The sequence below is a fragment of the Sceloporus occidentalis genome, unplaced genomic scaffold (genome assembly GCF_023333645.1).
Source record: "Sceloporus occidentalis isolate IW3139 unplaced genomic scaffold, rSceOcc1.0.p SCAF_13, whole genome shotgun sequence".
Lineage (NCBI taxonomy): Eukaryota > Metazoa > Chordata > Lepidosauria > Squamata > Phrynosomatidae > Sceloporus > Sceloporus occidentalis.
Window position 1 is genome coordinate 14,571,056 of NW_028316993.1, and position 14,356 is coordinate 14,585,411.

General features: G+C 42.4%; 1 protein-coding gene across 1 annotated transcript in view; it reads right to left on the reverse strand.

Annotated features, from left to right (window-relative positions):
* LOC149305054 (CUB and sushi domain-containing protein 2-like) overlaps positions 1 to 14,356 on the reverse strand; it is a 460,431-nt gene that overhangs the window by 136,002 nt on the left and 310,073 nt on the right. Inside the window, exon 14 of the mRNA XM_089478213.1 lies at positions 2,361 to 2,687. Coding sequence (XP_089334339.1) covers positions 2,361 to 2,687 — 327 coding nt within the window. The remainder of the gene's footprint in view (positions 1 to 2,360; positions 2,688 to 14,356) is intronic.

A 14,356-nucleotide genomic window follows, 5' to 3' on the forward strand; every position in this document is an offset into this window, starting at 1 on the left:
TATGCTTTTCTAAAAAACAGCGCAATCTGTTGGATGTAACAGCAACACACACTATACTAAATATTTGATTGGCGTTTGTCATTGCCATCAACAAAGCTCCGGGCCAATCTTTAGCATTGTGTGGTTTAGATCTAGACGTGGATTGCTTCTCACAGGGACATTTATACGTTGCGTGTCCGAGAGTCAGCAAACCAGACAATCTCCGTATCTACACAGACATGGAACAACAAAAAATATTGTGTACCCACAAGCATTGTGAAATTAAATATTTTAGAAATGTGCACTTTCTCTTTTCTTTTCCGTTTAACCAGACTGAGCCACAGCAATGTGTGGCTGGGTGTGCGCATGCGTGCGCGCGCGCCCACACACACACACACACACATAATTTTTTTAAAAACCTAATCACGATTTCCAAGTTCAGCCTTTTCTTTGGAAATGGGGTTAGTTTCTCTAGACTTCCTTCCTGAGTCAGCCATCTCATTACATTGCAGCGTCGGAAAGCAATCAGGTGTGTGATGAAAATCAAGGATTCCATGCAAGGTTAAACCAACTACAAATTTAGTTATTGCAAAAAGACTTTGAGGGAGAGGGAGAGTGGAAAGAGTTAATCGTAACGAGACAGATTTTTAAAGCACTTTTTACAGTTAATCATAAAAGCAATTATGAAAGCATAAGGAAAACAACGCAATAAGGAAAGGCCAAGGTCATCTATAGAAGCCTTGATTACACAAACTGTTCCCAAAGGGAGAGTTGCATTTGCACGTTGCTGGTGTATTAATGCCTTGCAGCAACAATGGGATTTGTGGCACGTCGGTGACTAACAGGTTTTTAATGGCATACGTTTTCATGGATTGCAACCCACCTCCTCAAGTGCATCAAAAGGTAATGGCTGACACCCTGTTAGTCAGGTACAATGTTAGACATAGGCTATAGCACCTGCTTTGTATTCTCGTTTGAGATTGTGGTGCCCACTTTAGAATCACAGATTCATAGGCCCTTATCATACGAGGGACTTACCGCATGGTAATTGTAGCCCAAACGTTGCCCAAATGCTCCAGACACATGGAGGTGGGCTCGTCAGTCGCGCTTCTGAAACGTGACCGAAGCACTCTCGTTCTTCCATCGACCAAATTGTTCACGAAGAAGCCATTTTTCTAATAACAAGATCTTCCGTTATTACAAAAATGGTGTCTTCGCGAACAATTAAAGAAGGACAGCGGAATGCCTCAGTTACGTTTCACAAATGCGACAAACAATCCCACCTCCATGCATCTGCAGTGTTTGGGCATTTGGGCTACGATTACCGCATGGTAAATACCTCGTGTGATAGAGTCCATAGAGATGGAAGAGACCTCAAGGGCCATCCAGACTAACCCATTGCTGTGCTGGCATACACAAAGTACTCCTGACGGGCGGCTATCCAGCTCTGTTTAAAAACCTCCAAAGAAGGAGACTCCACCACACTCCAAGGCAGTCAAACAGTTCTTACCATCAGGAGGTTCTTCCTCGTGTTTAGCTGGATTCTCTTTTCCTGTAGCTTGATCCACTGCTCCATTTCCTAGTCTCCGGAGCAGCAGAAAAAAAAGCTTGCTCCATCCTCAGTATGACATCCCTTCTAACATCGCTCTCATGTTACCTCTTAACCTTCTCTTCTCCAGGCTAAACATACCCAGCTCCCTAAGCCGCTCCCCAAAGGGCATGGTTTCCAGACCTTTCACCATTTTGGCTGCCCTCCTCTGGACACACTCCAGCTTCTCAACATCCTTCTTCAATTGTTTTGCCCAGAAATGGACACAGTATTCCAGGTGAGGACTGACCAAAACAGAATAGTGTGATACTACTATTTCCTTCGAAGTAGACACTAGTCACTATACTTCTATTAATACAGCCTAGTATCATATTGGGTTTGGTAGCCCTTGCTCCATGTTCCATGTTCCAACTGCCATTGCCTTGGCCTTTGAGGGAGAGAAGAGCAGCCAGCAATTGCTGGATTTAATCGCTTTCCCCACTGACAGTCTCCTTTCCTTGTGTCTCTTGTCTTATTTCTATTGTCTTCTTTAGACTGAGGAGCAGGAAGCTGTCAGATTAATTCACTGAAACGTCAGAAACAAACTCTTCTAGAACATGGCCACATAGCTCGAAAAACCCACAAAAAACTAGGGATGTCGGCCGTGAAAGCCTTCAACTTCACATTGTCAAATTCATTATTTGTAAGCTATCTTGGGAGTCTTTTTGATGGTGGGAAAAAAAGAGACCCTACATAAATAAAGTAATAACTAACAAAAAGAACAACAAGGACAGAATGGACCCCATGCAGCCTCGCTCTGAATGGCTGAAACAACAATGTTCTGCCTACTTACTAGTAAATGTAATATTGAAGCCTCGTTTCTCGGTGGAATGATCCGTCTGAAATTCCAGCCTGGCAACGTGTCCGCTGCTGGTCAGGGAAGATGGGAGCTGGCTTCCAGAAAATGTCCCCAAGACAGGAGATTCAGCTGTCCCACCGTCTTTGACAGCCAAGAAGTCAAACTGAGGCTCCACGTCAAAATCATTGAAGGCCAAGTGGATCCGGCTTTCAGGCTTTGCAATGATTAACCAGACACAGTGGAGGCTGCTGCCATATTCCTCAGGGTAGTTTGGGGAGAGCACAATCCCGGACGGAGTGGTGAAGTTGAAGAAGCAGGAAACTGCAATGAGAAAACAAGCACAAAACAATGGGTGTCAGCCACGATCCACACCGCTATGGGCACTTTCAAGTCATGGCATCTTAACCAGTGACAACTGGTAGCTCCCATGTCAATGGGGTGATGGATCCATCTATTTAGCCCAACGTTTAAAGGATCTATCAAAGGTGCTGAACCTTTTTTGGAGCAAGGGTTCAACTCTTCAAATCTGAAGTAAAATTCAGAGTAGATTCACTGTATCATTGTCATGGGGGTCACCAAGTAACTTTGCTCCCAGAACTACCAGTCAAGGAGCACTAGAGATCTGATCCAATGTTTCTCTCCTTAATGTTATTTTGCTTCTGCTGAGAAAAAAATAATATTCAGGGGAACATGTAAGGAATATATACATGGAAGACAATGGCAAATTGACAAATGGCTGCGGTTACCCAGAGGACCTTCTCTTCTGCCGTTCCCAAGTTATAGAATGGCCTGCCGGAAGAGACCTGCCATTATTACCAATCTTGACAGCTTTAAAAAGGCGGTCAAGACAGATCTCTTTCGACAAGCCTTCGCAGACTAGCATCTCAGTCGCCTCCATTGACTACACTGTCTTGTCCATTTTAATAATTTTAATGGTATTGTTTTATTGTTATTGTTTATAATTAGTATTTATTGGTACAGTGGGTGGCTGGGTTTTGGGGACATAGCATTTTATTGTATTTTAATGTTTTAATGTTTTTAGCCACCTCGATCTTAATGGAGAGGCGGGATAATAATAATAATAATAATAATAATAATAATAATAATATAAGGAATATATGTATATATAGATGGAAGACATCTGGATCCCAGTCCCCCCCTCAGTAAAATTCTGCAGGATAATGGCAAGAATGGCTCAGTTAAACTAGATTTATCAGGGGAGAGAGAGCTAAGTTCCTACAGAAAGCTCAAGACATTTTGCTGCGTGAAGCAAAGCAAAACATGACTAGTTTTCCACCTCCAGTCCAAACCAAAGTCAGCCAAGTTATTTTCCAGAACTTGGGAAAAACGGCTTTCAAGAATAAGGACCATAATGGCGTAATTGCATTGCACAATCATAGCACCATGTTTCCATTTCAGTTGCCATGGCTACATCCCATGGAATCCAGGGATATATAGTTTGGTCTGTCTGAGAATTCTAAATGCCCCTCTTTGTACTGAAAATCCCAGCATTCCACATCCCAGAACCATGGCAGTTAAAGTAGAATCGTAGTACCATAACTGTGTAGTGTGAAGGGGCCTAAGCAGAAGCGATCCACAAATGAGGACCAATAGGACGATGCTCTGCACATTATACTTGGTTTTTTTGAAAACTAACTTTACAAGTTGTGCATGTGGCACATAAGGCAAACCTGACAGTGAAAGAAAGGGGGATAAAAGTAAATAACTAATGAAATGTTCTTTCTTGACACCCAAAATTGACCGCCCAAGGCGACCATTTTGCTGTGCCTAATGATAAATTCATAATTTCTCAATATCACAAAGGAACATCGGGGAGGAAGAGAGACCATTTAGCTTCGTTTTAAGCCTAGGAGCAGTTTCCAGATAAAGAAATGAACAATCTTTTAAAAAATAGTAATCCAGGCCTGCACCCATAAATAAAAATCCCTTGAATTTTTTCTCCTTCTCAACTATCCTCATTCAGTTCAATAGAAGTGACATTTCTTTCCAAGCGACAAACCTGCTCAGAGCAGGAGCACATTTTGGAGCAATTCTCACAGGTGGAAAGGAGGGCAAGGTAGGGCAGGGATGAGCTTTCCATACCCATGAGGTGGACGCGGGACGTGTCTGAATGTTTTGTCTTTCATGGTACAATAATCTCTCCACCAGCTGACAGCCTAACCAGCTTCACCTTCAATGAAAGCCCAAGGGATGGCATTGCGAGAGGTAACTTCTACAATATGCTTTTTTTTTTCCAGAACAGGAGATACAGGTGGCCAGTATGATAGAGAAATATTCACTCGACCAGGGAAGATTAACCTGGGTTCCATGGTGAGATGATGATGATGATGATGATGATGATGATGATGATGATGATGATGATATCCTGCCCTTCTCCCCAATATAGGGACTCAAGGTGGTGAACAGCCAATTTAAAACAACACAGTTTTAAAACCATGCAAATACGTAGAAAAATGACCTTGCCTCCCTGTTTCATATTCTTTCTTTTACAGTAGCTCCCATAAATGCAAAATGAATGCAGTATGCTTTAACTGCCATGGCTCCATCCTATGGAATCCTGGGATTTGCAGTTTGTTGTGGCACCAGAGAGCTCTCCGACAGAGGAGGCTGATCATCTCACAAAACTACAAACCCCAGGATTGCATGGCATGTAGCCATGGCAGTTAAAGCCGTGTCCCACTGCATTATTTCTGCTGTGCAGATGTAGCTTCATGAGCAACAAGTGGTCTGTCCTGGCTGCAAGGAAACCAAAATGCAGTAACTTTCTATCCAAGAGAATGACTTTGGCTGCATCCACATAACAGAAATAATCCAGGTTGACACCACTCTAACTGCCATGGCTCAGTGCTATGGAATCCTGGGAGTTGTAGCTCTGGGAGACATTTAGCCTTTTTTATCAGAGAGCTCTGGTGTCCCACCAAACTACAGTTCCCAGAATTGCACACCACTGAGCCAAGGCAGTTCAGGTGGTGTCAACCTGGATTATTTCTGCAATGTGGACATAGCCCTTGTTTCTCTCCCTCTTGGTTGCAGCTGTAGAAGTGACAGGCTGATTCTTGCAGCTCTGCCAAAATAAAGCACCACTTTAACTGTCATGGTTACATCCCAGGGAACCCTGGTATTTGTAGTTTGGTGAGGTATTCATCCTAGTCTGTCTGAGAGGTCCAGTGCTTGACCAAACTACAAATCCTATGATTCTGTAGGATAGAATCATGGTAGTTAAAGTGGTGCCAAAATGCTTTAATTCTAAAGTATGGATACAGAATTATGGATACATCCTGGGTCATTTGAGTTGCCTCCTCCTTCTCAACAGTCAGATAGCTGAATAAACTTCCCTTAACTTTTATGCACCAGGATTTTCTTTCTTTTGGTTTTAAAAAAGGGGGGGGGCATTAGGTATGTAAGGGGTTAGTTAACACTCCTTTGTACACTGTTCAAAAGGAGACATAAACATGCATAACCCCAAGTACGTTACCAAAAGGATTCCGGTTAGTATGATGCCCAGGGGGTTCAGGTAATACAAAATGCATCGATTTAAAACCTTTTGCTTAACTAAACCATAACCCTAACCCTCAGTGGCCTAGGATTTTGTTTCTTGCTGGCATCAGGAAAAGGCAACCTGTTTTCTTGTTATCCTTTTTCTAGTGGCTAAAAGTTAAGGGAACTTTATTCAGCCTGGATGTGAACCAGATTGGAAGTGGCTTAAACCCATTTAGCAACGACAAACAAATTGCAACGATTGATAATCCCTTTCTCCCTGCCATTTGGAGACTCTCTTAATTACCGCAGATGCTTTCATATTAATAGTTTTATATGGTTATAGTATTAATGTTTTTGTGATAGTTTTGCTGGAAGCCCTCTTAAAGAGTTTTGGAGGTAAACGAGCTTGACAGAAAGCAATTAAGTTAATAACTGGAGAGGCATTATCAAAATTAGCATAGACGATGAATGTTAGGATTCTTATAGGGGGGGCCTCTGCATATTCAATATATATATATTGCAGTCTTTCTCCTTTCCCAGTTGTATTTGTCTTCTTGCTTTGCAACATTTTGGCAGTGTGGCATTGACTTTACAGATACACATACTTCACTCTCTCTTTCTCTCTCTGGTTGCATCTGCAATGCAGAAATAATTCAGTTTGACACCACTTTAACTGCCTTGGCTCAATGCTATGGAGTTCTGGGAATTGTATTTGTTGTGGCACCAGAGTTCTTGGAGAGAGAAGGCTAAATGTCTCACGAAACTCCACTTCCCAGAATTACATGGCACTGAGCCATGACAGTTAAAGTGGGGTCAAACTGGATTATTTCTGCAGTGTGGATGCAGCCTCTCCATCTGCAAACCCAAAGAACAAGGAGGGGGGACACAGGATGGGTTGGATGACCACCTGTTTGCATTTCTTTAACTCTAAATCCCTGCACTGTCCAGTCATTGGAATAGATGGTCTTTGCTCTATACTCCAGCACCACAACAGTATGACTCTAGTAATTCCAAGGTCTTCCCATGCTCTTGCCAGATAATGATAAAGCTGATTGTCACTTCCTTTTCCCTGCTGTAATGCTTGATTTTACCTTTAAAAACCTGAATTAAAACATAGAACAGATCCCCTACCCTGACAACATGCAAGCCACCAGCTGCCACCAGCGTTTGAAACGTGGAGAGCTTATTTGAGTCATCTGCAGAATTAAACTGGGGTCGTCCATTTTTATATGTTGACGTTTGCTAAATTTGGGATGCTTGCTCACTACAACGTAAATTGTGCATGAACTATTTTTGATGCCAAGGAGGCGCATTCCTGCAGGCAGCAGGAAAGGGTAGGTGGGAAATATTCAACATGATTCGTTAGAAAAGAGTATGAGGTGGCATTGCGCATAATGGAAATAGTGCAGGGGATCTGCCATTTGGAGACCGTTTCATACAACAGAGTCTCATCTCATGATATATAACATATGAAGGGTCAGTTCTTCTCCACCTTGCTCCTTCACGTCTCCCACTAGGAGTAGGCTAGTGACTCCAGCTAGTGAGGTGTGAAGCCAGATGGTGGAAAGATAAAGACAATTAAGAAAAATGTTTAGAGCACAGTCCCCTTAGCTGTCCAAAGGGAGTTTTGGGCACATTTCAGCTAACATGGTCCATTTGCTTCCCAAAGCAAAGCGGTGCTTTAATGGGTACTGTCTACTGTTTGTCCAATGCTTTACCGCACACTTAGCTTCCTCTGGCTTTTAAAAAGAGCTGTCCAAGGTACCAAACTTATTGAGGTAGGGTAATGGTACTCAAGCTTTTTACTCAGTGGTTTGCGGTGCTAAACAAGCACATGCACATTTTGCACAGCACAAGTCTCAAGTTGCAAATAAGCTTCAAAGGCGGCACGGTTTCCAAGCACTTTCTCGTAGTAAGAATATTGTTAAAATTACTCTTTGCCTGCTCCGAGAAGAAACCGAGCAAAGAATTACATTCCTTGTGACCCTGCAAGGAATACAACCACTAGCATAGTTCACCAACCGAATTTCAGCCATTATATGTACAATCTCACTCCATCCCTGCCACTCTAATAAAAATACACTGTTCCCATGACATGCATGAATTCCAAAATATCAGTCATGTCTCATGTGCTAGATATTAGACTTGGGAAAACAATGTTCTGAAAATATATTGTTTTATTGGAGAAGGGGGTTGATCGGGTCCAGTCTCGGATCCTCTGGAAAATGCCTCTTGGTGGACCCTGTCTACTTTACCCTCTGGTAACTACAAGTCCCTATTTTTCCTTTACATGACCACATGGCGCATTGTGCAAAAGTTGATAAAGATACACCACAAGTGCCCAGCGTGTGGGGATTCCAAAGAAAGCATCAGTGATCCTAGCAGCAGCCTGAAGATGATAGCTACTGGTATTAACTTGTCTTCAAATTTCCCCAAGCATAATATCTTGATGATATTCCAAGCAATGCTACACAACGAAAAGCTGCAGCTCAAATAAGCAAGCAGACATCGCCTTTCCACCTACGCTGTAAACAGACCAGCTGGAGAAATTACCTAACCCTCTTTTATCCCCCCATTGGGAAATTCACCGGGCTGCATGCATAGCTATTTCCACCAAATCTCTTGACAGAGGTCAAAGAAACAATAAAGATGAACACAAACATGGTACAAGGAGGGAAGAAGAAATGGAGAATTGATTTCATGGCTATTAAACATACACAGAAGTAGACACTTACAATCAAAGGATTCGGATTTAAACTCCTGGTCACATGCATCAGTTTAGCCTCTGTGTTCTCTCTCACTCAGTTTTCTTTCTCATCCTTGGGCTCATTCTACCACTCTCTCCTAGACTTTCCTTTCTTTTCCTTTCTCTGATCTTCTTCTCTTGGTCCTCAGCTTTCCTCAACTTGAGGGTCACATCAACCCTGTCCATGGCAGCTAGATGCAGGGCCAAATGACACAGGACTCAAACCCCAAATCAGGTCCAGACTGTCTCCGCAATGCTCACACCCAATTTGGAGCTCCTTCCCCTAAACCCATTTGATGAGGGTTGTCAGGGGCCTTTTTACTCATGGTCCCCATTCAGTGTCTGATGCCACCACTGAGGGTATGAGTTGCTCTGACGTCAGACCGAGGTGCCCAGTATCAATAGCATGACAGGGCACCTCAATCTGATCTCATCTGCCCATAGAAATAGTGCAGTTTAACAGGTCTGCTCAAGTCTTACAGACTCAGGGCCATGGCTTTCTTGACATAGTCTATCCACCTGTAATGCAGTTTTCTTCTTTTCCTACTGCTTTACACCTTTCCAAGCATTATTGCCTTTTCTAATGAGTCACGTCTTCTCATGATGTGGCCAAAATATAACAGCCTCAGTTTAGTTATCGTAGATTCTAGGAAGAATTCTGGCTCAATTTGCACTTGGATCCATTTGTCTGTCTTTTTTCCATGGCATCCTCAGCAAATGAGATGCTTTTTCTCTTGTCCGCTTTCTTCACTGTCCAGCTCTCACTTCTGTACATGGTGATGGGGAATACAATGGCTTAGACAATTCTAACTTCAATGACCAGTTGTATATAGTATATACTCTTTAGGATCTTGTCTAGCTCCTTCAAAGCTGCCCTCCTCATTCCTAGTCTTCTAATTTCCTGACTGCAATCTCCATTCTGATTAATGTTCGATCCAAGGCATGGGGACACTATTTCCAAGTGAGTGGAAGGGCAGCCACCTTCATCACTGGGAAGACAGCCAAAAACCCACAGGAAAAGGTGAGTTATTTAAATCCAGGTTAAAGGGAGGTGTGGTCACTGTGGAGACTATCTGGATCCATGTTTTGGCCCTATGTTATATAAAAAGGATGCAGTGGGTCAGGGTAGGACTGGGGTAAATCACCCATATAGACCAACCTTTGGTCTCAGGTTTGTCAGAAGATGTTCTCCTATTGTTAGCGTTGAAGGAAGAGTCAATTGCTAGCACATTCAACTCTTGTATTTGCAATGGAGAGAGGAGAACATCTTGGGAAAGACTTGCTTGTTTCCAGTTTCCAACTATGTTCTGGTTATTGGTTAGTCTCCCTTGACTTTAGCACCCAGCAATACCAATACACCATGCTGCTGGTTGTGCATCTCTATCAGCTGTAGGAATAAACTCTTCTAGAACATGGCCACATAGCCTGAAAAACCCACAAAAAATTATAGTTTCCATTCTGTGTATTGATCTAATTCATATCCTGTGCTTCTGATACTTTGGGAAAAACTCTCCTTTTGGAGCAACCTCCCTAAACACAGTGCTTATACCATGCCTATGTCCATAATTGTAAGGATGACACATGAACCACAATTGCAATAATGGAAATAATTGTCCTTTTATCCTCCTTGTTCATAGTGGGATCCCCCCCCCCCCAAAACAAAGCATGGAGCATGGAGCTGAAGGTTCCCTTTACAACCATTAGGGCTAACATACTACCATTTAAAAAACAAGCAGAAAAGAAAAGGAAGCTACCATATTTACGACAAAGTCCAAAGAGATCAGCAGTTTGAACTAACATAACAAATGGATGAATGTGTTGAGACTTATATTCAAGAAATATATCTGATTATATGAGAAAGTCTTGGAACACCCTGTGCGGCAAACGGCTTATTTTTCGGGCCATCAGTAAATGTAACAAGGCTTAAGGGGATTGGATATAAGCCCATAGAAGGCTAATCTATAGATCCAAGGTGCTGCTCTTGCAGTTTGTTCTCCAAGTGCAAGATGACAACCGCTTTTATAAATGTTTTTATGTTTGCATTAAATTTAATGGGGTTTTATTTGTCCACCACCTTGGCAGCCCTTGCGGGTTGGGAGGCAATACAGAAATACAACAAATAATTAAATAACTAACTAAATACATAAATAAATATTCAGTAAGTTTGGAAAGCTGTAACAGAGGCAGGAAATGCTTGCAAATGTTCTCTTCCACAAATGTCCCTCGTTCCCTTAAAAAAAAGTTAGCAACCACAAGATCTGTTTGTTCTTGAAAAGATCAATACTTTTGGGTGGATTTGACACAGCTCTATTATTGTTGTTTTCCCATTCGGAGTAGGTGCGTGGGTGTTGCAAGGAAAATACTGGCCAGAGTCCAGTGGGTGTCCATGCTATGGTTGCCATAAACTGGAAAGAACTTGAATGTACACAGCAACAATAACCAGTGAATTTTCTGTGTGTACAATATTAAAAGAGATAGTGACTCTTCCTTTGCTTTAGGCAGCAAAATGTCTTTTGGTTAGCACTAAGTGCAACAATTCAAAAGTTCAAATGTCTAAAATCACACTGTTGAATGGAGAAGAAGATGGACAGTTCGGTGTATGACCCCACCTCATGTTCAACCATGCTAAACTTCTACAGTCTGTATTTCCTCTTCCCCCACACAAAGGACTAGACATATAAATTCTACTCACAATTTTTCTCCCACTGGGTGACCTTGGGCAAGTCACACTCTCTCAGCCTCAGGGGAAAGAAATGGCAAACTCCCTCTGAAGAAACTCCCATGATAGCTTCCCCTTTGGGTCGCCATGTCAGAAACAACTTCAAGGTACACAACAACAACAACATTGAAGGGTGGAGGGGACAATGAAATGCCATGGAATATTTCACCCTTACAATGAGAGAAAAAGAACTCCTTTGCAAAATTTTCAAGAATATTTCCCAAACGGTAAAACAAATCATCACAAAATTGTCACCATCCCATGATCTCACTCAGTATGGAGAGAAGTTGGGATTGTGCCTCTGCAGTGTATATCTAGACGCATAAATTTACACAAGGGTTGTGCCACACAACTCTTCTGCTGAGCATCGACACTGGGCGACGGCTTGTGTGTTTGCCAATGATGTTTACTTTTACCATCCCATTGTACAACAGGGAAGGCACAGAGATTGTTCCTGCATTCCCATTGAACTTCATGGCGAAGCAGGAATTTGAAACTGAATCAACTCCACACTAGAACCCATTGTGGGAATTATCTGGCCCTCCAGATGCTGGATTTCAAGCCCCAGCAGCCTTAACAAACATACTCAATGACCAGGACTGCTGGGAGCTGCAGTCCAATGAGATATGAAAGGCTGCATTATTCCCATCCCAGTGTAAATCCTAGGTGACCGGCTCTCCAACAAAATTCACACATGCCTGCAGTTACTTGAGAAGAGTCTGGAAATTAGGTATAGGATATATCCATCTAATAAACCTCAGTTGGGTGGTTCCCATCCCCAACAACAACACATTATCTAGGTTTCTTTGTGCAAAAACATGGCAACCCTTTACCAAAACCTGTCAAACAATATACTTTGTCTCTGATCGCTATTCATTTTCTCCAGCTGCTATTCTGGAGCGCCATTTAACGTTGTGCGCTGCGGGAAGGAAAACACAGGAGAAGGTTGAAAGCAATGACCATTTGACAGACTAATTTCGAGCCAAATGCAAAACTCATCAGAGCTAACCAGAAATGATAGGGGGGCCTCTGGAAACACTGCAAAGAGAAAACCATTGATCACAGCTGGAACGCGTATCTTATAATCCTAAAAACATACGCTGTGGACACAAAAGGCTAGGTTTTCAGAAAGCAGCCTATGCATGCTATGGGACTGAGTGGAAGAGCGGGGCAGGAGTTGTTCAGCAGGTATAATAAGGCAATATAGGATTAGCAAGAAAGGGTAATTGCTGCTAAGGGTTCCAAAAATTAATGCACAAGGAAGAAATCATTTTGGGACACAGGAGGGCTAGTCGTGGGGAGGGGGGATTCTTGAAATGGAACCCCTGGAACCACTTTCTTCAAGGAGGGAAAACTGGTGAGCAGGATTGCTTTCGACACATCATGCTAGAAAGTATGTCTAAGCTCCTTACTGACCACTGTGCCGAGATTTGGAAAAACACACAGAAGAAATGGAACTGAATCTAGCCTGTGATAGAATGGATATTCTTGCTCTTGATATTGCTGGGGTTTGGTTCCAGGAACCCCCTCCATAGATACCAAAATCAGTAGATGCTCAAGTCCAATTAAACACATGGGCCTAGTAAAATGGGGTCTCTGATATTAAACGGCAAAATCAATGTTTGATTTTTGGAATGTATATATATTTAAAGTATCTTCAAGCCATAGATGGTTGAAGCCGTGGATTTGGAGGGCCAACTGTATTGCACAAGTGAAAGCTGACTTCAAAATGGAAGATGTCTTAAAGGCGAGAGATAAGGAAAATGAATTTTCCTAGAGGTCTGCAACTCACACCACCTCTATCCAGCACTAATGGGGATGATGGGTATTCAAATCCAACAATACCTGGAAGGTTGCACATCCCTCATCCCCGTGTCTTAAAGGGTAGGCTGATATAAAAAGTTGATCTTTGGCCACCACAAAACAGGCAGCATTACATAATAGTTTGAGTGTTGGACTAGGGCTACATATCCATTGCAGAATTAATGCATTTGAACACCGCTTTAGCTGCCATGGCTCAATGCTATGGAATACTGCGAGTTGCAGTTTGTTGAATTACATAGCCTTCTCTGTCAGAGAGCTCAGGTGCCACAACAAACTACAAATCCCAGGATTCCATAGGATGGAGCCACGACAATTAAAGCAATGTCAAAGTGCATTAATTCTTCACTGTCGCAGCAGCCTTGGACTGGAGAGACCTAGTTTCAAATCCCTTGTTGGAGCCCCTCTGGATAAGCAAAAAGTTTCCAAAAGTGCCAGGTTTTGTTCCTGTAGAAACCAATTTTATTTTGGACATCCACGTGACATTTTCCTTATCCAGCGGTATTTCTGGGGAGCTCCCGGCATTGCCAAGGACTTTTCATTTCTATCTCCCAGGTCTGATTAAATTAAACCAATATTTTCCCAAAATGAAATGCCTCTCTACTTGGCTGCATCACCCCAAAACTAGCTAAGGTGGCCACTGCCAGTAAACACAGCTATTGTTTCCAGGGCACGGATTCGACAGCATTCAAATGAGGGAAACCAGCACATTTGCACCAAAACAAAATGATTTTAATGTTTAACTGCTGTAATAATAAAGACGACTCAATGGAAATGAGTGAAAATCAGTTTCTTAAGTGTTGCCTGAGTCTAGATGAGTCTAGATGTGACACAATCCATGGGAGGAGAAGGAAGGATCACTCACTGGATGAATTGTCTGACACAAACTCATTGGGCAACCTTGGGCCAGTCCCTTTCACAATCCTACCTCCTTGGTTATGAGGATAAAATAACCAGGGAGGAAGATCTCCATATGGCACCTCGAACTCCTTGGAGAGAAGGAAGGATCTAAATGTCTAACTCCACCAAGACAGCCGCAACATTGTGGATGCAGATGGTTTGTCTTTGCGCCAGACTGCAGCAAGATAAGATTTGAAAGAGCACAGGATAATCCCAGACATAAATATTACAACCCAGGCTTCGAGCGTTCTTTATGTCTCTGGTTTTTATTTTATTTTATTAACGTTATTAAAATATTGATAT